This window comes from Carlito syrichta, unplaced genomic scaffold (genome assembly GCF_000164805.1).
Source record: "Carlito syrichta isolate Samal-C Ts95f unplaced genomic scaffold, Tarsius_syrichta-2.0.1 Scaffold315835, whole genome shotgun sequence".
In the NCBI taxonomy this organism is placed as follows: domain Eukaryota; kingdom Metazoa; phylum Chordata; class Mammalia; order Primates; family Tarsiidae; genus Carlito; species Carlito syrichta.
The window spans coordinates 570,206-596,885 of NW_007259931.1; the positions used below are offsets into that span (position 1 = coordinate 570,206).

General features: G+C 39.9%; 1 protein-coding gene across 5 annotated transcripts in view; it reads left to right on the forward strand.

The window, feature by feature from the left end:
- The first annotated feature begins 319 nt into the window (after positions 1 to 319).
- The window catches only part of CRYZL1 (crystallin zeta like 1), a 46,093-nt gene continuing 19,732 nt past the window's right edge, over positions 320 to 26,680 (forward strand). The window contains exons 1-6 of one of the 5 annotated variants that reach the window (XM_008073412.1): positions 320 to 508; positions 10,954 to 11,025; positions 16,949 to 17,026; positions 19,594 to 19,666; positions 22,330 to 22,374; positions 25,778 to 25,846. In XM_008073412.1, coding sequence (XP_008071603.1) covers positions 10,960 to 11,025; positions 16,949 to 17,026; positions 19,594 to 19,666; positions 22,330 to 22,374; positions 25,778 to 25,846 — 331 coding nt within the window. In that variant the 5' untranslated portion in view covers positions 320 to 508; positions 10,954 to 10,959. Of the gene's footprint in view, positions 680 to 10,953; positions 11,026 to 16,948; positions 17,027 to 19,593; positions 19,667 to 22,329; positions 22,375 to 25,777; positions 25,847 to 26,680 lie in introns of all 5 variants that reach the window. The other 4 variants (XM_008073413.2, XM_008073411.2, XM_008073414.2 and 1 more) reach the window with 4 other exon arrangements.

Sequence of the window (26,680 nt, forward strand, 5' to 3'; positions counted from 1 at the left end):
TTCTGGTCTGAGGTCTCCCAATCGTGGTTTGTGGCGATTTTGTCTCACAATTTCGGTGCCTCTCTCCGTTGCATGACACTAAATAGGAGGCATTCAACGAAGTTACGGAAGATTTTAAAGGAGAGAAATCATGTGGAGATGAAAATGGAGGCGGAGCACAGCCCAAGGAAGGTGGAAAGGGATACTGTTGGAATGAGGAAGGGTGTGGTCTTTAAAATTTGCATAAAACGGAACCAGTCCAGGCGGCTCCAACTTCGCCCATTTTTTCGTAGCCTCTGGGGTGTCCTCCACCCCCTGAGGGGAGCATGCCGGGAGGTGTAGTTCTCGTTCCGAGATGGGTTGCTACGGCGTTCTCTACAGACTCCTGTAGTCCGACCCCGCCCTGCAGGAGTGACGAGCGGCCTGGCCAGTGGGAGTAGCGCCTGGGCGCAAGAGGGCGGGCTCTCTGCGGAAGGACTTGAAGGCAGCGGTGGCGAAGGCGCAGGCCGTTGGGGCAGTTCAGAGGCAGGTGAGCCCGGGGAAACGCGTTGTGTGTCCTGGGAAACCGGAGTTGAGGCCAGCGTTCGAGAGACGGCTCACGGAACCGTCCAGCCCTGGGAAGGATGGTGGTTCGCGCCGCACCCCAGCCTGAGACCCGTTCGGGCCCAGGCCTACCTTAGCCGAAGCCATGGAGGGGCGGGTAAGACTAGATTTGATGGACAATTTCCCGGCCCTTTTCAGGTTTTATCGCAGTTTGCATCTCCCTCCGCTTTTTATAGAGGCAAAGGTCTGGAAGTTTCCTTACACTTAATCTCCCAAATTGGATCCGCGCCCCCGTGCCTTCCCTATGCTTTTTTTTGTTCCTATAATTTGAGTTTCTTTTTCTTTCTCTAGTCCCCTCAACCACTTCTTTCTTCCCCAGACACTTTCCTTTTACGGAAAGCAATTACCTAAAGCAAAGGTATTAACATGTATGTGGCATTAGGGCCATATCTGCCCTCTTCATTAAGCTCTATCAGGATCGTGATAAAGTGAAAATCCTGATTCTGGAGTCTGGGCCTGGGCCTGAGAATCTACATTTCTAACAGGCTTCCTGGTGCTGTTGTCCATGTTTTGAATAGCCAGATTCTTCCTCAGCTCTGTCTAATACAAATGGATTGCAAAGGCCGGGCACGGTGACTCAAACCTGTAATCCCAGCATTTTGGGAGGCCAGGGCAAGAGGATTGCCTGAGTCCAGAGATTCGAGACCAGCCTGGGCAACTTGGCAAGACCTCCTCTCTACAAAAAAAGTAGGCAGACATGGTGGTCCCAGCTACTTGAAAGGCTGAGGTGGAAGGACCACCTGAGCACAGCAGGTCGAGGCTGCGGTGGCCAGGAGCGGCCACTGCACTCCAGTCTGGGCGACAGAGTTGAGACGCCAATTCAAAGAAAAAAGAAAAAAAGAATGTGAGCCCCTTATGTAATTTTAAATGTTCTGGTAACCAAATTAAAAAAGTGAAAAGAAACGTATGAAATTAATTTTAGTTGTATATTTCATTTAATACCAATTATTACCACTGCAACACTTAATCAAATGTTTAAAATTGTGATTTTTATATTTTTTGCATATTAAGTCTCCAAAATCTGGTGTGTTTTTTATACATACAGTGCATCTTAATTCCTACGAGGCATAGTTTGCAAGTGTTCAGTATCCACCTATGGCTAGAGGCCACTGTTATTGGACAGCACAGATCCACTGATACAACAGCCTACTGTAGAAATTAAAGGTGTCAGAAGGGAGGCTGCAGTTAGTAAACCCTTTGCCTTGTGATAGTCTTCAGAACTACTTTAGGACGGGATCGGTAGCTCAGTCTGTAATCCTCCAACTTTGGGAGGCCAAGGCAAGTGGATTGCCTGAGCCTGCGGGTTCGAGACCAGCCCGGGCAATTTGGCGAGACCTCATCTCAACAATAAAAGTCAAAAATTAGCCAGACATGGCAGCGCTCTAGCTACTTGGAGGGCTGAGGCGGAAGGATCGCCAAAGCCCAGCAGGTCGACGCTGGGGTGGCCGGGAGCGTACCACTGCACTCCAGCCTGGGTGATGGAGTGAGACTCCAAACCAAAAAAAACAAACAAACTGCTTTAGAGTTCTGCTCCCAACTTACAGCAATGATAGTAAAAATAGTTAACATTTACTGAAAGCATGGTGCTGTACTGTTTTGCCTGTATTGTTTTTTTGAGTTGGAGTCTCACTCTGTCACCCAGGCTGGCCACACATGGTCACCGCAGCCTTGACCTGCTGGGTTCAGGTGATCCTTCCACCTCAGCCTTCCAAGTAGCTGCAGGCACGCGCCACCACGCCTGGCTAATTTTTGGATTTATGGTAGAGATGAGGTCTTGCCAAGTTGCCCAGGCTGGTCTTGAATCCTCTCACCTCGGCCTCCCAAAGTGCTAGGATTATAGGCATGAGCCATCACACCCAGCTTGCATATATTATATAATCCTTACAGAAACCATTTGAAGTAACTACTGTTATTATCAAAGATAAGAGATCTCAGGCCCAGAATTGTTTAAGTAGCCCAAAGTCATAGAGCTAGTAAGTAGGAGAGCCAGGATTCAAAATCAGGTCAGTTATAACTTCTAAATGCTATCCAGCAGCCACTGCAGTGTATAATTATTACTTTTTAGCACTAATTTCACTTCATTGATAGCTTGGCTCCAGTTGGTGGTGGAGGATAAGATGTTCATATCTGAGAATGGGAGGGTTTTCCATACAAATGCAAACTGTTAGTCATGTGCAGTGAAATACTTGGGTAGTTCTGCAACTTTCCGTGTTGTGCATTTAATTGGAGTTCTGCATTGAAGAAGAGAAGATGCTGATCTCAAGGAGATATTTAGGCCTCTGAACCCTGAACAGTAGTAAGTCCTCATTTTTTCGTGTACCTCCCTGAAGGAGGAGAGTGGGATGGCTTGGGAATTCTTAAATGTGTCACTATGGAGTCATAGTGTTTTTGGTTTGTTTGTAGCAGACTTTTTTTAATTGATAAAAATGAATGTTTTCTTCCCCTTATGAACATAGATACTTCAAAGACTTTATGCTATTTGCAGAACCAGTAAACAGTAGTATACTGAGCTAAGTAGAGTTTATGAGTAAAAGAGCAATAATACACATATCCATAATATGCTAAAAGATAGTACTTTAAAAAATAATTTTTCTATTTTTATACATAATAAATGATACATCATATAAAATTTTCTCTTGATTTTGAATTATTAATAAATATTTAATCAAGTTACAATTCATATTTTGCATTTGAAACAAGAAATGGTTTCTTTAAGATCCTATAATGAAGTGGAAAATTAAATAAGCACTTACAAGCGGCAATTATGTTAGTATGTGGAGAAGATCCCTTAAATCAATTGGAGGGGAGGGAGTAAGTGTGTGGTAGAGATTAGGGAGGATCCTTCTTTGCTTATTTTCATCATCACCATGGACCTCCACCTGCAGTATCCCAGTGTCACATGAATAAGCCATCGTAAAGGGGAGACTCAATCATACACCATTGGCTCCCTTGTTCCTGGTAGTATAAATAGGAAAATGTGATGCTAATTCAAAAATATAAATGAAAATTAAGTTTCTATTATTCTGTGGCCCTACATTGACTAGTAATTGGACTAGAGATTTCCAATTTTTGAAATAATGGCCATCCTACCTCCCCAACCCCCAGAGACACTAGCAGGGTAGTGCTCATGTAAGAAATCCTGGACTCTTAAAACATATTCTGAAAATAAACAGATAATGAAAATAAAACTTTAATGGAGGTGAGAAGGTAATCAGAAATTATTTTGAAATTCAAAAAAGATCTTTGTTGAGGGCCAATTTGCCAGATAGGTACATGTTGGAAACCACTTGTTGCGTAGATAAGCAACAACTTGACATCTCTAAGCAAATGCCCTTTTTTTTCCTGCCTAAAGCCTTTATCCAAAAAGAAATAATTTTCCTTTTCTGCTTCTTTACCTTTAGATTTCAGGTTGCATAAGATGTAGAGATTATGCCATGCATGTGTAAATTTAATCAAGTATGTCTTGATAATATTTATAGAAATCTAGATTGCCACAATTAAAAGAACCTTAATGGTTATTGGAATCCACCTATCCAACTCACCTAATGCTTGAGTCTCCTTTTTGAAGCCCCCATAATGTGTATCCAGCGTCTGTTTTAGTCCCTCTAGTGATAGGAACCACTTAACTTTATGCATTTTCCACTTACTTGTAAATTATATGCCTTCCCAAATTATCAAAATATAACTGAAGATTGCCCCCTCACAATCCAGCTAGTATTATAATGTTGTGCACAGTTCCTGACATGAAGCAGGGACTAGGGTGTTGAATCTCAGACAGCAGAAGAGATCCTGGCATGGGGCTTGGGTTGAGCATATGAGGCCATATTTCAGAGTTGAATTTATCTGTTTTTCTGTAGCCCAGCCGCTTGACAGTGTATCTTTGCTTTCTTTAACTAAAAATGAGAGTGGGATAGAAACATTATAGTGGAACTCTTAACCTCAGGTGCTAATAGTATTGCAATGTTTGTACTGGAAAATAATAAAAATTTGAGCATATAAGAAGACATAAGGCCGGGCTCGATGGCTCAGCCTGTAATCCCGCGCCTTTGGGAGACTGAGGTGAGTGGATTGCCTGAGCCGCAGGTTCGAGACCCACCTGGGCAGCGAGACCTCATCTCTACAATAAATAAAAAAAAAAAAAAAATCAGCCGGGCATGGTAGCGCATGCCTGTAATTCTGGCTACTCGGAAGGCTGAGGAGGAAGGATCGCCGGAGCCCAGCAGGCAAGGCTGCGGTGGCTGGGAGCGGCCACTGCACTCCAGTCCGGGCGACAGAGTGAGACTCCAACTCAAAAAAAAAAAAAGAAGAAGAAGAAGACATAGGAGTTCGGACTTTCAGGAATTAAGTAGGCCATAGGGTAGCAGACAGATTGGATGAGAAAGAGAAATGAAGGCATTCAGCAGCCTGTGGCCATAGCCCAAGCGTGAGGCATTGAGGTGTCTGCCCATCACCTGTACCAGCATGGTGACCCTTGAAAATGAGCAGCCAGGCAGGATACCATAAAGGAAAAGAATCTTAATGGCTGATAATACAGAAAAAGGAGTTATGATGAAATCTAAGATATTCATGATGACTGGCAAGTACAGCAAAATCTTATTTGGGGGAAAGATGAGTCCAGTTTTGTGTCTGTTGAATTTGAGATTGATCTGATACTCAGGACATTTTGGGCCTGAAAGTATAGGTAAGGAGTGATCTGTAGAGGTTTAATTTACAATTATTAATAGATGAGCTCCTTGAGGGATTGAGTGTAATGGAAGAGCAAGTGGAATTCATGTTGCTGTTATAAGAAAGATATAACCATTTGAAATTACTTCCCATCGATTTATAGAAATCCATTAACAGATCAGTACCTTTATTAACTACTTACTTGAATTGTTTATAGTCAAATGTTTAATTATTCAGTCTTCTTTCTGCTTTTGCCAAAAATTAATTACAATAGGTGTCTTTTAAATTTTTGTTTCTCTAAGCTTTTAAATAAGTTTAATAATATGTAGCCATTATAAAAATTTAAAGTATTATTAATCCATTGTGGATTAATTCAAATACATTAAAATGCTGTTATGCCTATAAAAAATAAGATCTTTATGCATTTTTTTGTATTTTTAATTTTTATTTTATTGTATAAATTAAGCTGTACAATATGGAAAATGGTATTTTGATGCATTTATATGTAACAAAATTTTTACTATATTCAAACAAATTAAAATATACACTATCTCACATAGTTGTTCCTCCTTTTTTTTTGGCACAAGTACCTAAAATCTATTCTCTTAGCAAAAAACTTGAATATAATACAAAAATCTATGCTTTTCACAGATTATATCAGTCTACATTTTCCTTCTTGCTTTTTTTTTTTTTGAGTTGTAGTCTCATTCTGTCACCCAGGGTGAAGTGCAGTGGCACACTCACGGCCACCACAGCCTCAGCCTACTGGGCTCAGGTTATCCTTCCACCTCAGCCTTCCAAGTAGCTGCAACTACAGGCATGCGCCACCATGCCCACCTAATTTTTTTATTTATTGTAGAGAAGAGGTCTCACCAAGTTGCCTGGGCTGGTCTAGAACCCGTGAGCTCAGGCTATTCTCTCACCTTGGCCTCCCAAAGTGCTGGGATTATAGGTGTGAGCCACCACGCCTGGCCTCTGCCAATATTTTATTTTTATTTATTTATTTAAGTTGGAGTCTCACTCTGTCACCCAGACTGGAGTGCAGTGGCACGCTCCTGGCCACTGCAGCCTCGACCTGCTGGGCTCCAGCGATCCTTCGCCTCAGCCTTCCGAGTAGCCGGAACTACAGGCGCATGCTACCACACCCAGCTAGTTTTTGGTTTATTGTATCGATGAGGTCTCGCCGAGTTGCCCAGGCTGCTCTTGAACCCGCTGGTTCAGGCAGTCCATTTGCCTCAGCCTGGTTCAGGCAGTCCATTTGCCTCAGCCTCCCAAAGTGCTGGGATTACAGGCTGAGCCACCAAGCCTGACCTAGCCTACATTTTAAAACAGATTTATTGTCATTAAAAAGTTTCATGCCGGGCTCGATGGCTCAGCCTGTAATCCCGCGCCTCTGGGAGGCTGAGGTGAGTGGATTGCCTGAGCCCGCGGGTTCGAGACCCACCTGGGCAGCGAGACCTCATCTCTACAATAAATCAAAAAATCAGCCGGGCATGGTAGCGCTCGCCTGTAATTCTGGCTACTCAGAAGGCTGAGGCGGAAGGATCGCAGGAGCCCAGCAGGTCGAGGCTGCGGTGACCAGGAGCAGCCATTGCACTCCAGTCTGGGCGACAGAGTAAGACTCTAACTCAAAAAAAAAAGGGAAATGTCAGAAGTAGTATATATTTTAATTTTACAAAATGTTCAATTCTTTCATATCCTGTGTACAGATATCTTTCAAGTCAATAGATATTTTATTGAATAGTAATAAACTAATTATTCATTTAATCTGCCTGGGAAACCATGTAGGTCTTAAATATCATCTATTCTACCATTTTCTTAGTTCTAGGAACTAAGTATTCTTTTGGGAGGGGGTTGTAAAACAAATATTTTCTCAGTTTTTTCCTGGCACTCTTGTAAAAATACATCTCTTTCTTTACTTTGTAACTTTAAGGAAATTTTTGTTCCCACACACTTATTAATTGGACCATCTAAACATTTCTTTTTTCCACCATCCAAAACAATTTTCACCTAATTTGGAGGAATTATTTAGGCTGATATACTAAAAATATTGGCATTATTTTGTATATAGTGTTTGCTTTAAGAGATTTCAAACAAGCACTTATCTTTCAGGGTCTTTAAAATTGGGGCACAGTCCATGTGACTGCTGGTCTGGGAGACCTGCCATATGTTTTAAGGTTCACTGGACAAAGAAAATAGCGGCGTACAGAATCACAAAGAGAGATGCTTTGAAAACAAGGTGTTGATATGTAATTGTTCCACTTCTCAGAAAGGCAACCTTATTAGCTCCAGACTGAGTAGTAACATCGATTCATTTATTTAACAATAATGAATATTGATTCTACAAAGCAATGGTAGGAAAGCCCACTGGCTAGTAAGTAAGTAAAACAAGGTTTTGTTTGTTAATATGTAGTGAAATCTAGAAGCATGGAACAGATGGGGTAGATTGAGTGTTACTGGGGATGAATCCAGAGAGGGGATAGGACTTGAGCTTTGTTTACTTAGCAGAATCTGTAAAGTAGCATTATCTCAAAAACAGGCCATGCCAGTAAGGACAGAGATAGGAAGTAATCATATGATATGAAGTCATACTGGCTAGATCAGGCAGAGTATGTGTTGGAAAACTGTAGGAAGAGTACAGTATACTAAGGAGAGTGGGTATGTGTTTTAGAGAGCCGTTAAAGTTAGGCAAAAGAGATTAGATTTAATGTTGTGGGAAATACATAGCTGCTGTATCTATGCTTATGTTCTCACTGCCCCTAGCACATTGACACAAATAAAGACCTTGTAACTAATTAATTTGTCCTTTGACCTAGCTTAATTCTGTTTTTAGATATTTTGATGATTCATACTATATACTTTAATTTCTCTTTTTTTTTTTTGAGTCAGAATCTCACTCTATTGCCCAGGCTGGAATGAAGTGGCATGATCACAGCTCACCACAGCCTCAACCTACTAAGCTCAGGTGACCTTCTACCTCAGCCTCCCAAGTAACTGGGACTACAGACGTGCACCACTACACTCAGCTAATTTTTTGATTTTTTTATAGAGATGAAGTCTCGCTATGTTACCCAAGCTGGTCTCGAACTCCTGGAGTCAAGGAATCCTCCCACCTCTACCTCCCAAAGCGCTGGGATTGCAAGTGTGAGCCACTGTGCCCAGCCCCATACCTTAATTTCTAAATATGCCCTGAATGTATATTCATTTTTTTAATTTCCAACATTTGATTATCACATTCTAGAAACCAGCAGCCACTGCTCAACTACACTTGCTTAAAAAACTCTTTACATATTATGAATACAAATAGATCTACTAAGATTCAACACATTGACTTTACTGGTATGTGACCTACACAGTCTTACTTGACCTTACACTCAGAAGGGACCTGTACTTCATTTAATACTCTGCTGTCTTGACATTTTAATTTCTGGACAAGATTCCCCACATTTTCATTTTGCACTAGGCCCTGCAAATTATGTAGCCAGTTCTATTGCCAAATCTTAATAATTATCCTAAAAGATAAAGTTTTCCACTTTTAACTGATATGTCTAATATTAGCAGCTCAGTAGAAAACTATTAAATGTAATGGTTAAAAGTAATGACTTTGGAATCAGTAGCACCTGGTTTATATTCCAGTTCCAGCCCAGCTGGTGCTAAGACCCAGGTATGTACTTTAACCCCTCCATGACTGAGTTTCCTCATTCATAAAATAAATGCAATAATAGTACTTTTCTAAAAAGTATGTATAGGACAGTTTGTAGAGCCCCAAACTGGAAACCATTCAAATGTCTGTCTATGGTGGAATGGATAATAATATGTTTATAAATATCTTTATAAATATAAATGGATAATAATATGTTTATAAATAATAATGTGTTTATACAACAGAATACTACACAGCGATGAGAATGAATGGACTATGACTACAAGCGGCAATATGAGTGAGACTTACAAACATAACATTGAAAGAAAGAAAACAGACAAAAGGAAATATAATTTCATTTACATAAAAGTTCAAAAACAGACACAATCTGTGCTGTTAAAAATTAGAGGCCGGGCTCGGTGGCTTAGCCTGTAATCCCAGCGTTCTGGGAAGCCGAGGTGAATGGATTGCCTGAGCCCGCAGGTTCAAGACCAGGCAACTTGGCGAGACCTCATCTTTACAATAAATCAAAAAAATTAGTCAGGCGTGGTAGCACACGCCTGTAGTTCCACCTACTTGGAAGGCTGAGGCGGAAGGATCACCGGAGCCCAGCAGATTGAGGCTGTGGTGGCGGGGAGCGGCTACTGCACTCCAGTCTGGGCAACAGAGTGAGACTCCAACTCAAAAAAAAAAAAATTAGGGTATTGGGCATCATTAAGAGAGGGAGAGAAGGTAGTGACTAGAAGGGGTACAAGATGCTACCTGAGTTCTAGTGATGATGTGTTTCTTGTGACACATCGTGGGTATATTCATGTTGTAACATTGATCCAGCTATATACATAGGGGTTGTGTACTTTTCTTTATGTATTTCATACTTCTATAAAATTTACCCTTTAAAAGATAATCTCATCATAGATTACTATAAAAATTAAACAATGTGGAATCCTTAGAGATGTTTCATGAAGTTCACAGTGTACAGGTTTAAATATTTCCATTGACTGGTTTATAGACTGATGCTGAGAATAATTAGGACCTCAATTTCAACCAGTGTCTTGGCTGTTCACTTTTTTTTTTTTTTTTTTGAGTTGGAGTCTCACTCTGTCACCCCGGCTGAAGTGCAGTGACACACTCACAGTCATCCCAGTATCGACCTGTCGGGCTCCTGCTATCCTTCCAACTCAGCCTTCCAAGTAGCCAAAACTACAGGTGCACTCTACCACGCCCGGCTAATTTTTCATTTATTGTAAGGACGAGGTCTCACCAAGTTGCCCAGGCTAGTCTCAAACCCACGGGTTCAGGCAATCCACTTGCCTCGACCTCCCAAAATGCTGGGATTACAGACTGAACCACCAAGCCCAGCCTCTTTTTTTAAAAAATAATTTATTTTATTTTTAAAATGTGGAATACAAATGAGGGTTAGGTACATACGTGGCCATCATACAGGTAAACTGTGGGTACCCTTATTGACGTTATATGTCCTCTCCTCCCTGGGCAATGTCCCACTACTGCCAATCCCTTTCTTATAGTATTATGATAAATCTTCAGTGTCCACTTATGAGTGAATACATGTGGTGCTCGGTCTTTGAGTATTATAGACTATTATAGACTCTAATTCCATCCAGGTTGCTGCAAAGTTCATAATTTCACTTTTTTTCTTTTTAATGGTCTTTGAAAGCCTTTGGTAAACTGGTAAATTGGAAGGTAAATTTTATTTAACTCTATAAATAAAATTGAGCTGCTCTGACCATCATAAGGTTTTTGGGGTTTTTTTTTTAAAGTACATCTGATATTTTCTGTTGAATGGGAAAGTGAGTTAGACATGTGTTCACCCTTATAGTAAAAGTTTTAACTCTAAACCCATTCTCAGTAAGATATGAACCCAGATTGTTGTATATTATGTGATCGCTTTGTAAAAGAATGATGACCTAGATATATTTATTTGAAAACTACATATATAGTTGTCATTTTATCCTTTGCTAACCCTGTTTTTTAATGTTTGCTTTCACTTGGTCCAGAAGACTTTGTTTCTTTATTTCATATATACATTTTTTATTTTTTTAAAGGTAACTATGAAAGGCTTATATTTTCAACAGAACTCTACAAATGAAGAAATGACATTTCTGTTTCAAGAAAGGGTAAGAAAAATTGGTTAATCATTAAATGAAACAAGATATTGTATTTTCCATATGTAAGAGACCCACTTTTAAATCACCTGTTGAGTGGAACTAAATGAGCAAAAATTATTCAAATGACTCTCTTCACATTATAATACTTTCCTTTAATCTTCATGTGATGCCAGGTGCAGTGGCTCATGCCTGTAATCCCCAGCACTTTGGGAGGCCAAGGTGAGAGGATTCTCTGAGCCCATGGGTTCGAGACCAGCCTGGGCAAATTGGTGAGACCTCATCTCTACAATAAATCAGAAAATTAACTGGGCATGGTGGCATGTACTGGTAGTTCCAGTTTCTTGGAAGGCTAAGGTGGAAGGATTGCCTGAGCCCAGTAAATCAAGGCTGCGGTTACCATGAACATGCCACTGTACTCCAGCCTGGGCAACAGAATAAGACTCTGACTCGGAAAAAAAAATCTTTATGGGAAAATAGTGGTTCATATTGTAATATAACTATATTATTTTAGGTAATTGACATATAATAATTGTACATATTTCTGGAGTACGGTGCAATGTTTTGATACATGTATACATTGTATAATGATTAAATCAGGGTAATGAGCATATTCATCACCTCCAACACTTGTTACTTTGTGGTAAGAACATTCAAAATCCTGTCTTCTAGCTTCTTTGAAATAAACAATACATTGCAATAGAAAAATCAGAACTTATTCCTCCTATCTAACTGTAACTTTGTACCTCTTTTTTTCTTTTCTTTTTTTTTTTTGAGTTGGAATCTTACTCTGTCGCCCAGGCTGAAGTGCAGTGGTGCACTCACAGGCCAACCCAACGATGACCTGCTGGGCTCTAGCAATCCTTCTGCCTCAGCCTTCTAAGTAACCGGAAGTACAGGCATGCACTACCACACCTGGCTAATTTTTCATTTATCGTAGAGACAAGGTCTCACCAAGTTCCCTGGACTGGTCTCTAACCTGTGGACTCAGGCAATCCACTCACCTCAGCCTCCCAAAGTCCTGGGATTACAGGCTGAGTCACCAAGCCCGGCCAACTTTGTACCTCTTGACCAACCTCTCCCCATCTCCCTTTCCCATTTGCTCTCCCCAGCATTTGGTTACCATTATTATACTTTTTATTCTATGAGATCTACTGTTTTAGATTCTACATATGAGTGAGATCATGCAGTATTTGTCCTTTTATGTTTGGTTTATTTCACTTAACATGACATCCTCTAGACTCATCTGTGTAGTTGCAAATGACAGGATTTGATTTATGTATTTATTTTTTAGAGACAGAGTCTCACTCTGTTGCTCAAGCTGGAGTGCAGTGGTGTAATCATTCTCACTGCAACCTCAGACTCCTAGACTCAAGCAGCCCTCCTGCCTCAGCCTCCCAAGTAACTGGGCCTGCAGGAACATACCATCACATCTGGCGATTTTTTTTTTTTTTTAATTTTTTGGCTGGTCTCAAACTACTGGACTCGAGTGATCTTCCCACCTCAGTCTCCCAAAGTCCTGGGATTATAGGCATAAGCGACCACATCCTGCTGGATTTTGTTATTTTTTTATTGCTGAATAATATTCCATTGTGTGTATATTCCACATTTTCCTTATCCATTCATTCCTTGATGGACATTTAGATTTATTCCATATCTTGCCTATTGTGAATAGTGTTACAGTAAACATGGAGGTGCAACTATGTCTTTGACATATTGATTTCATTTTCTTTTGATATATGCTTAGTAGTTGGATTGTTTGATCATATGGTAGTACTCATTTTAATTTTTTGAGGAACCTCCATACTGTTATTCCTAATGGCTGTTCTAATTTATATTACCACCAACAAACAGCATATAAGTTCACATTTCTCCACATTCTTGCCAGCGTTTGTTATTTTTTGTCATTTTTATAATAGCCATGCACAATCACAGCTCACTGGAGCTTCAACCTCCTGGGCTCAGGCAGTCCTCCAACTCAGCTTCCTGAGTAGCTAGGACTACATGCCATCACACCCGCTAATTTTTTTGTTTTTTGTAGAGACATGGTCTCACTATGTTGCCCAGACTCGTCTTGAACTCCTGGGCTCAGCAATTCTCCCACCTCAGCTTCCCAGAGTGCTGGGATTACAGGCATGAACCACCATGTCCCACCTGATAATAGTCATTCTAAGTGGAGTTTTTGATTTGCATTTCCGTGACAGCCATGATCAAGTGGGATTCATCCTAGGGATGAAAGGACATTTCAACATATGCAAATCAATAAATAGAGATATCACATTAGCAGAATGAGGGACAAAAACCATATGATCATCTTAGCTGGACACAGTGGCTCATGCCTGTAATCCCAGCACTTTGGGAGGCGGAGGCGAGAGGATTGCCTAAGTCCAGGGGCTCAAGACCAGCCTGGGCAACTTGGTGAGACCTCGTCTCAACAATAAATCAAAAAATTATCCAGGCATGGTGATATGCGCTTGGTTCCAGCTACTTGGAAGGCTGAGGCAGAGGGATCACCAAAGCCCAGCAGGACGAGGCTGTGGTGACTATGAGCATGCCACTGCGCTCCAGCCTGGGCGACATAGTGAGACTCCTACTCAAAAAAAAAAAATATGATCATCTGTTTTAACAGATACAGAAAAACCATTTGATAAACTTCAACATATTTTCATGATAAAACCTCTAAACAAATTAGGTATAAAAGGAACATACCTAAAAACAATAAAGCTGTAATAAATAATATAAATATAACAAACCGCCGGGCTCAGTGGCTCAGCCTGTAATCCTGTGCCTTGGGAGGCTGAGGTGAGTGGATTGCCTGAGCCCATGGGTTCGAGACCCGCGTGGGCAACTTGGTGAGACCTCATTTCTACAATAAATCAAAAAAATTAGCTGGATGTGGTAGCACGCGCCTGTAGTTCCAGCTACTTGGAAGGCTGAGGCGGAAGGATCGCCGGAGCCCAGCAGGTCAAGGCTGCAGTGGTCGGGAGTGGCCACTGCACTCCAGTCTGGGTGACAGAGTGAGACTCCAACTCAAATAAATAAATAAATAAATATAACAAACCAACAGCTAAACAATGTAATGAACATCAAAATCTGAAGCAAGATGCCCACTTTTACCACTTTTGTTCAACATAGTACTGGAATTCCCAGCTAGGGTTATTAGGCAAGAGAAGTAAATAAAGAGCATCCATATTGGAAATAAGGAAGTCAAATTGTTCCCTTTTTTAGACAACATGATATTAAATACAGAAAACTACAGATTTCACCAAAAAAATTATTAGATCTAATAAACAAATTCAGTAAAGTTGCAGGATACAAAATTAACATACAAAAATTAGTAGCATTTCCATATGCCAATTGTAAACTACCTGAAAAGAAGTTAAGAAAGCAATTCCATTTACAATGGCTACCAAAAAATAAATTAAATGCCTAGGAATAAATTTAACCAAGGAGATAGAAAATCTATATAGTGAAAACTATAAAACATTGATGAAAGAAATTGATAAGGATACTAGTAAATGGAAAGATATACTATTTGTTAATTGGAATAATTAATATTGATAAAATCTCCATACTACCCAAAATGAACTAAAGATTCGATGCAATCCCTATCAAAATACCAATGACATTTCTCTCAGAAACAGAAAAAAATCCTAAAATTTATATGGAACCACAAAAGACCTTGAATACCCAAAATAATCTTGAGCAAAGAGAACAAAGCTGGAGGTATTCCACTGACTTTAAAATATATTTTTTAAAGAGTTGCTATGAAAGGGTTTTTAGTTCCAAGGGTCATTGTGTGAAAGGTATTCAGAAAACAGAACAACCTTAATAGTCACATGTTGCAAAATTGACACAACTTATTCTGAACACCACAATAATACCAATTTTCAGAATGTAGTCATATTTCAGAAAATACTTTGTCTTATATTGTGAAATGTAAGAGGTAGAAAAACATTGTTTTTCACACATATTTCAAGGCTTGCTAAAGTTACCTCATTTACTAAGCTTTAAATGATCTCTAGTTATTTAATATGTTAAGCATAGATAGTAGAATTTTCTTATACAGTAGTGGTGATAATTAGAAAGGTTTGTGGCCGTCTAGAATCATTCCATTTTAAATTTAGGAATGAAAGGTAAGTGCTATATGTATGTATTTTATAGTAATAGTAAGAATTTCTGGATCCTGAACACAATCCAGTTTTTCTTTCTTGTCTTTCACTAACTCTAAAAACATTTAGGTCAAGATTCTAAATCTCAGACAGCTTGGCTTCTACCACTGGGTCAGAGTGATTAGCTAAAATGATAAGATTTGATTAACTCTCGGAAAGAATTGTTTCCAGACTTACACAATCAATAGTAAAATTCACAAGCTCATCAATATTATTGAATATCTTCAGATATAATTATCACCAGATATTATCAAATCTGAATTTAAAAATTTGTGCTCAAGAGTATTGTGTTTGTGGCAAATAAAAGACAGTAATTAGGTCATAGGAGGGGCTGTACAAGTAGCTATCCTTAACCAACTTTTTATCTAACTTTGGGCATCTTAGAGGTAGAGAAAAGAAAAATTATTGGTGTCAAGATATGGTTATTTAGAGGAAGAGATATTATATTTAATATTATAAGTGGATGACATTGAATGCCTGAATTTGGACTCTTTTTACCTATAAAGTTATATCTGGCAGTTGACTATGAGGGGTAATTAAGTTGTATTAAGTTTGTGTTTTGACTCCAGAATCTCATGGGGATTCTTTTTTTTTTTGAGTTGGAGTCTCACTCTGTCGCCCAGACTGGAGTGCAGTGGCCGCTCTCGGCCACCCCAGCCTCTACCTGCTGGGCTCAGGAGATCCCGCTGCCTCAGCCTTCCAAGTAGCTGGAACTACAGGCATGCGCTACCACACCCGGCTCATTTTGATTTATTGTAGAGATGAGGTCTCACCAAGTTGCCCAGGCAGGTCTTGAACCCGCGGGCTCAGGCAATCCACTCACCTCAGCCTCCCAAAGCGCGGGATTACAGGCTGAGCCACCGAGCCCAGCTCCCATAGGGATTCTTAAATGTTCTAAGACACATGTTAAGGAGAGATGAACAAATGACTTTAAAGAATTTCATTTATATAGCATTGGATCTGTTGGACCAAAAAGAAAAGAAAAAAAATAAAATAAATTTAAAAGTTTTCAAAATTTAAAAAAAGGAATTTCATAGTATTAAGAAAATTCCGAAAGTTAGTAAGGGCTATATGATGTGTATATATGTGTTTAAGGATATTTCTACAAGTGTCAAGATCTGATGTTTTGAGTTTTTTTAGGTTGAAATAAAATATAGTATTTGTTGCTCTACTTTGTTTTCATAAGTTCATTGTCTACACATATATATCCAGGTTGGCATCAGAGTTCTTTTTAAAATATATACCCTAAAATCTTTTTTTTTTTCTTTTGAGTCGGAGTCACTCTGTCGCCCAGGCTGGAGTGCGGTAGCATGCTCACAGCCACCACAGCCTTGACCTGCTGGGCTCGGGCGATCCTTCCGACTCAGCCTTCCAACTAGCTGGAACTACCAGCTCATGCCATCATACCCGGCTAATTTTTTTTTTAAATTTATTGTAGAGACGAGATCTCTCCAAGTTGCCTAGGCTGGTCTCAAACCCATGGGCTCAGGCAATCCTCTCACCTCAGCCTCCCAAAGTGCTGGGATTATAGGCGTGAGCCACCGCACCTGGCCACCCTAAAACCTTTTAAACACTATATTCCCATATTTGCTTTATTCTTTTTTATTATGTACTATTGCATAATTATAGTTTTGAAAATTAAGTTAGCAGTAAGATATGGGGTCTGTATAATTTTGTTCAATTATGTGTGAAAATTTTCACTGGGCAAAAGCATGTTCTCATAGAAATGTATAACACGTTATTTTGTTATTATTTGGTTCTAGGAAAATCTTCCTCTTACAGAGGATAACTTTGTGAAACTTCAAGTTAAAGCTTGTGCTCTGAGCCAGATAAATACAAAGGTATTGGTTCTTTTACTATGACCAAAAATCAAATGAGAGTTTCTTAGTATATTTAGTGTGCACGTATAATAACTGATTTGTGAATGCCAAGAAATTCTTATCATCCTTAGAAGAATAGACAAGCTAGGGAAAAACTTAACGTGCATTTTTATGTTTCTACATTAAGCTAAATTACTAGTCTAATTGAAGATGTGTATTTTATATCATTATATGAAAATATTTTATATTTTATAAACTTCTTTACACTGGCAAAGGCTGAGAATTTATGATTAGAAGGCCTATTATCAAGGAAGAAATTAGTAAGGAAATAATATAGAAACTAGAAACCTAATCAGTTGATTTATTAACCACCAATTATATATACATTTATGGTTAATGTCTTTAGATATGGTTCATATTCTTCTTCTTGTTATTTCTCTTTGTCTCTTTCATAAGCACACATCTCTGCCTCACACCACAGCAAACTTATTGCAGTGGTCTTTCATTATTGACCGTGAAATACATGGAAAGTTTTCATATGGTAAATAAACTACGATTCAATGTGCCATGATAAATAAAACTGGTCCATATTCTCAGTTTTTTATTTTACTTTTATTTTTTATTTTATTTTCTTTCAGATTTTATTTTGTTTATGCATATATTCATTCATTTTGAGCTGGGGATCTCACTTTGTCACCTAGGTTGGAATGCAGTGTCACAATCATGGCTCACAGCAGCCTCAAATTTTTGGACTCAAGTGATCCTCCCACCTCAGCCTTCCAAGTGACTGGGAATATAGGCACTCACCACCATACCCAGCTAATTTTTTTGTTTGTTTGTAAAAACCGAGGTCTCATTGTGTTGCCTAGGCTGATCTTGAGCTCCAGGCTCAAGCAGTCCTCTTGCTTCAGTCTCCCAAAGTGCTGGAAGCCACCACACCCAGATTGTCTGCAAACTTCTGTCTTCAGAAAATGTTCTTATGGAAACTATAAAAAACCCAAGTCTTGGAAATAATTAAAATCCAAATCTAGGAAATAACCTCTCTAACAGAAAGAAATGGTATATTATGATAAGATCAGTTGAATGAAATATTGCATACATTAAACATAACAGTTATGAAAACTGTTATGGTAAGAGAAGGAGGCACAGGATACAACTGCTAAAATCATGACTATAATTCTGTAAAACTGTGCATAAAAAATTACTATGGCTGAGTGTGGTGGCTCATGCCTGAAATCTCAGCACTTTGGGATGTTGAGGTGGGTGGATTGCTTGAGCCCAGGAGTTCAAGACCAGCCTATGCAACACAGCAAATTCTGTCTCTACAAACAAACAAATAAAAAATAAGCTGGGGGTGGTGCCCACTTGTATTCCCAGCTACTCAGAATACTGAGGTGGAAGGATCACCTGAGCCCAGGAGGTCAAGGCTGCTGTGAGCCATGATCATCATGATGGTGCCATTTCACTCCAGCCTGGGTGACAGTGAAATCTCAACTCAAAAAAGAAAAAAGAAAAGAAATACTATAAAACCCTCAATAATATCATATGATCATTTTAGGAAAAATAGTGTGTTCTACATTGAAAAAGAGACTTCTGAAAATCAAGTATACATACATACAGAAGCCTAAACAATTATAAAGAAAATATAGAAGATAATTATTTCCATTTATTTTTATATATTGTTCCTAAAATACTATTATATCTACAAATATGTTCAACATCTCTAGTATTATTATATAAATATCAGGAACTTAAACTATAGGCTTATCTAAGTATACTCTGTTACTTCAAATGACATCACTTGTACTTAATTTAGTCGGAATCTAACAAAATACTAATCTCTTAAAAATAAAAATTTAAATTAGCTGAGCGTGGTGGCACACACCTGTCGTTCCAGCTACTTGGGAGGCTGAGCTAGAAGGATCGCCTGAACCCAGCAGGTCGAGGCTGCAGTAGCTGTGAGCATGCCACTGCACTCTAGCCAGGGCAACAGAGTGAGACTCTGACTCAAAAAATAAAAAATAAATAAAAATTTAGCCTTAAAAAAACTTCAGTCACCATGAATCAGAAATCATGTGGCAGTTTCCCTATGAATATCACTTCTTCCTGCCTGTATCCTAATCCAAGACTTGTTAGAATAACTCAGGCGATTTTTGAAGGTTGTGGGAATTTTGTTTGCATTGGCCACATCCCCCTCATCAATGTCCTTTCCAGACTCCCTTACCCCATCTGAATGAGATGATTGATAAATAGTGTTTTGCCAACCAAGAAATGTTTTAGTCATAATTTCCCTTCATATTTGGCAGAGTAAAGATGTTAAATACAGGATGTTAATAGTTATTCAAATAGATTTGATTAATAATACTCATTCCTAATCTTAAATGTTATCTAATTCCTCAGCAGACTCGTGGTTTCCTACCCTATAGAGAAACCTATTTTATTAACTTATTTGCTTTGCCTTAATTCCAAAAATTGAATTATATTTGCTCTTTCTGTGATTTGATTTTTGCTTTCACTTTCCTTATGTATGAGAGAGACCAGGATTTATTCTTGACAATAATGTATTGACAGCATTTGTTATTATTTAGCTTCTGACAGAAATGAAGATGAAGAAGGATTTCTTTCCTGTTGGGAGAGAAATTGCTGGAACTGTGTTAGATGGTAGGTTTATATAATAAATCTATTTTTTTTTTTTTTGTAGAGATGAGGTCTTACTGTGTTGCCCATGCTGGTCTCAAACTCCTGGCCTCAAACAATCCTCCCATCTTGGTCTCCCAAAGTACTGGGATTATAGGCATGAGCCACCATGCCTGGCTATGTCTATTTATATATAATATATCTGAATTTATTTTTTAAGGTAAAGGAAATTAATTGTAACTAATTATTTTGCCAGCACATAAAATTATACATACCCCTTCAAATATAAAAACTTAATTATACAAAAATGTTGTCCCTTTTTTTTTTTCCAAAGAGATGAGTTCTTAGCCGGGTGCAGTGGCTCAAGCCTGTAATCCCAGCACATTGGGAAACTGAGATGAGGGGATTGTCTGAACCCACGGGTTCGAGAACAGCCTGGGTAACTTGGCAAGACCTCATCTCTACAATAAATTTTTTTTAAAAATTAGCCAGGCATGGTAGTGCACGCCTGTAGTTCCAGCTACTTGAAAGGCTGAGACAGAAGGCTTGCCTAAGCCCAGCAGGTGGATGCTGGGGTGGCCATGAACGTGCCACTGCACTCTAGCCTGGGCGACGGAGTGAGACTCCAACTCAAAAAAATGAAAAAAAAAAAGGCTGGGCATGGTGGCTCAGCCTGTAATCCCAGCACTTTGAGAGGCTGAGGTGAGAGGATTGCCTGAGCCCAAGGATTCGAGACCAGCCTGGGCAAATTGGTGAGAACTTATCTCTACAGTAAATCATAAAAACTATCTGGGTGTGGTGGCGTGTGCCTGTAGTTCTGCCTACTTGGAAGGCTGAGGCAGAAGGATCGCCTAAGCCCAGCAGGTCGAGGCTGCCGTGGCCGTGAATGTGCCACTGCACTCCAACCTGGGAGACAGCAGTGACACTCCAGCTTAAAAAAAAAAAGGGAGAGAGAGATGAGTTCTTGCTGTATTGCCCAAGCTGATCATAGTGTGTTACAGCCCGAATCCATGGGCTCAAGCAAGCCTATTGCCTCATTTTCCCAAATAGCTGGGACTACAGCTTGCACTACTGTGCCTGGCCTCTTTCTTTTTTTTAAAGTAGGACTTAATTGATATTTTATCATTGAAGAACTTGTTACAGTTTAGTACAGATTTAGGGATGATTTGTTTGTTTATTTATTTATGTATTTGTTTTGAGTTAGAGTCACACTCTGTTCCAGACTTGAGTGCAGTGGCATACTCATGACCACCGCAGTCTTGAACTGGGTTCAGGTGTTCCTTTTGTCTCAGCCTTTCAAGTAGCTGGAATCAAAGGTGTGTACCACCATATCCAGCTTTTTTTTTTTTTTTCTTTGACTTGCTTTAGAGATGAGGTCTTGCCAAGTTGCCCAGGCTGGACTTGAACCTCTGGGATCAGCCAATCCTCTCACCTCCACCTCCCGAAGTGCTGGGATTACAGGCATGAGCCACCATGCCCAGTGGGATTATGTATTTAAATCCACAAGTAATCATGTTTTGAATTGAGTGACCAATATTGTCCTTTTCATGTGTTTACACTAGCATAAATTACTTGCACCAGTTAGCTTTTTGCCAAAATTTAACAATCAGAAAGTATATCACATAAAGTTTTTGAAGTTCACCTAAAATTGAGCATTTAAAATTTAAACAGGCCAAGGCATGATGACTCACACCTGTAATCCCAGCACTTTGAGAAACTGAGGCAGGAGAATTGCTCAAGCCCAGGAGTTTGAGACCATCCTAAGCAATGTAGAAAGACCTCAACTGTACCAAAAAGAAAAAAGCAAAAAATTACCAAGGCATGGTGATATACACCTGTAGTTCCAGCTACTTGGGAGGCTAGAGTGGAAGGATTGCCTGAGTCCAGGAGGTCAAGGCTGTGATGAGCTGTGATCATGCCACTATACTCCACAGCCAGAGCAACAGAGTGAAACCCCAACTCAAAAAACAAAACAAAACACATGCCCAAACAAAACAAAACAAAGCACATGCCCCAGATTTTCAAGACAAATAGATATGAAGTGCTCTATCCTACAGTCCTTATAGACCACCAAAATGTCTTAGAAGTTCTTGGCCTTTTCTCTCAGAGACTTTTTATTTTTATAAAATCACAGATTTTGAAATTTTATTTTGGGCTGGGTGTGGAGACTTACACCTGTAATCCCAACACTTTGGGAGGCTGAGGCAAAAGAATTGCTTGATCATGACCAGGCTCAGTGGCTAAGCCTGTAATCCCGCGCTTTGGGAGGCTGAGGTGAATGGATTGCCTGAGCCCACGGGTTTGAGACCATCCTGGGCAACTTGGCCAGACCTCATCTCTACAATAAATCAAAAAATTAGCCAGGCGTGGTAGCGTGCACCTGTAGTTCCAGCTACTTGGAAGGCTGAGGTGGAAGGATCGCCGGAGCCCAGCAGGTTGAGGCTGCGGTGGCCGGGAGCGGCCACTGCACTCCAGTCTGGGTGACAGAGTGAGACTCCCGACTCAAAAAAAAAAAGAATTGCTTGATCACAAAAGTTCGAGACCAGCCTGGGCAACATAGCAAGACCTTGTCTCTAATTAAAATATAAAATCATAAATAAAAATTTTTTAAATTTATTTCAGTAGTAAATTAAGAATTATATTTAATAACCATATAATATTAACTATTACTTTTCTCCACTCTTTAGTTGGAAACAAGGTATCATTCTTTCAACCAGATGATGAAGTAGTTGGTAAGTTGTAGTTCATAGTCCTGTTTCAACTTGTCTATTTTAGTCGTTTTTTTTTTTGAGTTGGAGTCTCACTCTGTCACCCAGACTGGAGTGCAGTGGCTGCTCCTGGCCACTGCAACCTCGACCTGCTGAGCTCCGGCAATCCTGCCGCCTCAGCCTTCCAAGTAGCTGGAACTACAGGTGCGCGCTACCACACCTGGCTAATTTTTGATTTATTGTAGAGATGAGGTCTTGCCAAGTTGCCCAGGCGGGTCTCGAACCCGCGGGCTCAGGCAATCCACTCACCTCAGCCTCCCAAAGGCGCGGGATTACAGGCTGAGCCACCGAGCCCGGCTGTCTTTTTTTTTTTTAATTGGGATCTCACTGTTGCCCAAGCTGGAGTGCAGTGGCACAATCACTGCTCATTGCAGTCTCAATCGTAACCTCCTGAACTCAGACTGTTCTTCCGCCTCAGCCTTCTGTGTAGCTGGTATTACAGATGCTCCTCCACACTTGGCTAATTTTTTTGTTGAGACAAGTTCTCACTATTTTGCCTAGGCTGGTCTTGAACTCCTGAGCTCAAGCATTCTTCCTACCTTGACCTACCAAAGTGCTGGCATTAAAGGCATCAGCCACTGTGCCCAGCTATTTTTTTTCTATACAATTATTCATGTTTATTGTGACCTTGCTTAACATAGAAATACTTTGCTGGCCAGGCGCAGTGGCTCACACCTATAATCCCAGCACTTTGGGAGGCTGAGGTGAGAAGATTCCCTGAGCCCATGGGTTCGAGACCAGTCTGGGCAACTTGGCGAGACCTCATCTCTACAATAAATCAAAAAAATAATTGGCTGGGCGTGGTAGCACACGCCTGTAGTTCCAGCTACTTGGAAGGCTGAAGTGGAAGGATCACCTGAGCCCAGCAGGTTGAGGCTGCAGTGGTGGTGAGCATGCCACTGCACTCCAGCCTGGGTGACAGAGTGAGACTCTGACTCAAAAAAAAAAGAACTACTTTGCTGGTTTTTAGAATGTGCTCTCTAATATCTATTGGTGATGAAAATGGAGAGTTTCATCCCAATAGCAGAGCATTTAAAATTTTTAAATATTTGACTATAAAACAGTTTTATAGATAAAAAGATAACCATAGTTGCTACTGTGGCTGGTGCAGCCCTTTCCTGGCAGGTCCCCAGTTTGTCACCAGACTGAAATCTCTAGAGAAAAGGAAAGTCACAGGTTATGTGCTTGATGACTGCTGACTTTCTGAGTCCTACAGAAACACCATTCCTCAATCCAACTTAAATTGTACAGAGCTTCTTCCTTGCTCCCTTTGCAAACCTAAAAATTGACTTTGAACATTTATTTTTAAAATCCATAATAAATACTATTTTTGCAAATATGTATATTTATACTTGTATGCTAGACAGTCACACAAGCATATGGGGTCTGACAGTTAAGTTCACGAACATCCTAGAAAAAGTACTCATTGCTTAATATCACTATCATCACCTTCAAAGTACTCCCCTTAGGAAGCTATGCACCAACACCAATGCCTAATCTACTTGTCAAAGCAATTTTGGAACTCCTTTCTGGAATGGCCATCAGAGCTGTTGTTGTATTACCCTTGATATACTGAATGTCATCACAATGTCTTCCTTTAAGTATTTCTTTTATTGTCAGATAAAGAAGAATGTCTCTGGGGGCCAGATTGGGTGAGTAGGGAGGGTATTCCAAAATAGTTATTTGTTTACTGGCTAAAAACTTCCTCACAGTCGGTGCTGTGTGAGCTGGTGTAGTGTCGTGATACAAGAGCTCCTTCAGGACCATTTTTGCACACACCTTTCTCATGCAAGATTTTGCTAACGATTTCTCTATGAATGTTTATTTGGTCTGCTATGCTTCTCACAGTCAACTGATGATTTTGGCACACAATTTGATAAACTTGTGCAATGTTTTTGTCAGTTCTGCTCATTACTGGCCATCCTGACCTCTCTTCATCAGTGACACTTTTTCCCCCCTCAGAAAAACACTTAACAAGAAATTTCATTTGTTCATTGTTCTAATTCAAGCTCCAACATTTTCATGACAGCACACAAAAGCATGGAACAACAATAATGAACACTACTCAGCAAGACACTGCCACAAATTGATACAAACACAGCTGTGAGACACTGATATACCAAGATTATAAAACCTTGGCTGGGTGTGGTGGCTCAAGCCTATCATCCCAGCACTTTGGGAGGCTGAGGTGAGAGGATTACCAGAGCTCCCAGGTTCAAGACCAGCCTGGGCAATTTGGCAAGACCTCATCTCTACAATAAATCAAAAAATTAGCCAGGTGTGGTGACACGCATCTTTAGTTCTGGCTGCTTGGAAGGCTGAGGTAGAAGGTTCACCTGAGCCCAGCCGGTGGTGGTGAGCATGCCACTGCACTCCAGCCTGGGTGACAGAGTGAGACTCCAACTCAAAAAATAAATAAATAAAAATAAATAAATAAAAACCTTACTGAGTTGTTTGTACAGTGTTGCCAAAATAAGCATACAGTGGCATGTTTGCAAACTTAATTTTCAGACCTTATAGATGTGATGTAGACACAACTTTTGTAGTAGTGTTTGAAATTCCATTTCTCAGTGCATGATATAACTTAGAAAATATTTATATATAAACTTAGAAACTGTTTGACCTTTACAGCATGCTTGAAGCTGTTAAAGAATAGATTCATGAGAGAGTTCACCAACTTTTTATAGTATTGCCTTTGACTCAGGCATTTTCCTAGAGAATTGATATATCTTTATCTTTCTTTCTGCCCAAGTCACTGACACTGTATTACTCAAGATTCTTTTTGTAAGACACCAAAAATAAAATCAGACTAGCTAGCTGGGCTCGGTGGCTCAGCCTGTAATCCCTCGCTTGGGGAGGCTGAGGTGAGTGGATTGCCTGAGCCCGTGGGTTCGAGACCTGCCTGGGCAACTTGGCGAGACCTCATCTCTACAATAAATAAAAAATTAACTAGGCATGGTAGCGGTGTCTGTAGTTCCAGCTACGTGGAAGGCTGAGGCGGAAGGATCGTTGGAGCCCAGCAGGTCGAGGCTGCAGTGGCCGGGAGCGGCCACTGCACTCCAGTCTGGGTGACAGAGTGAGACTCCAACTCAAAAAAAAAAAAAATCAGACTAGCTTAGGGGAAAAAGTGGGATTTTCTTGGAAGCATACCAAGGTATCTAATGGAACCAAACAATGGGATGGTAGCCATGCATCAGGGTCTTAACAAGGAAGCCAGAGGCCCCAAGACTCTGGCTTGGTTCTAACATTAATCATCATCTTTATTGTCACTCGGAGGCAAAAAAAAAGAGAGAATTCTTACTGGCCTCTTGCTAGGAATGAATTCATTTTTGGCTTGTTTCTCTTAAGTTCTTATCTTAATTTTTAGGGATTTTACCTCTGGATTCTGAAGACCCTGGACTTTGTGAGATTGTTAGAGTACACGAGCATTACTTGGGTATGTGGCAATTCAGTCTTTTGGAAGTCCTATAACTCTTACTTAATTGTTGTATGGTGTTTAATGATCTCTTTGAATCTCCCATGAGTGGTGTACTTAATAAATAACCATTAGCTGATCATGTGAATACTTCTAGCTTATAATTAGTATTTGTAAAATTTATATTTAGACTAAACAGTACATAAACCTTTAAGTTTTACTAACACTAGTCATGGTAAGATTTTTGCAAATAAATTCTCTCTTGGCTCTGAAATTATTTCCCTAATCAGAATTTTTAAGTTTCTTACTCCTGAATTATTGATTGAAACAAAAAATAACAAAATTTAGATAATACATGTAGAGTCTAATAAGGAAAAAATAAAAACACTTGTCTTTGATTTCTGTTGCCAGTCTTTATACCAGTGTTCAGTTTAACTAAAATGTTCATCTTTAATTTTTCTTGCAGTGGTTTTTTGGATATTAAATTAACATACATGTACACTCTTCATGAAACCATAGTAAAAAAATGCTATATCTCCTAAGTAATTGGGGAAAAGCAAACTAAAACCACTTTGAGTTGGGCGTGGTGGCTCATACCTATAATCCCAGCACTTTGGGAGGCTGAGGTGAGAGGATTGCCAGAGCCCACAGATTCAAGACCAGCCTGGGCAACTTGGCGAGACCTCATGTCTACAATAAATCAAAAAAATTAGCTGGGCATGGTGGCATGCACCTATGGTTCCAGCTACTTGGAAGGTTGAGGTGGAAGGATCATCTGAGTTCAGCAGGTTGAGACTGTGAGCATGCCACTGCACTCCAGCCTGGGTGACAGAGTGAGGCTCCAACTCAAAAAAA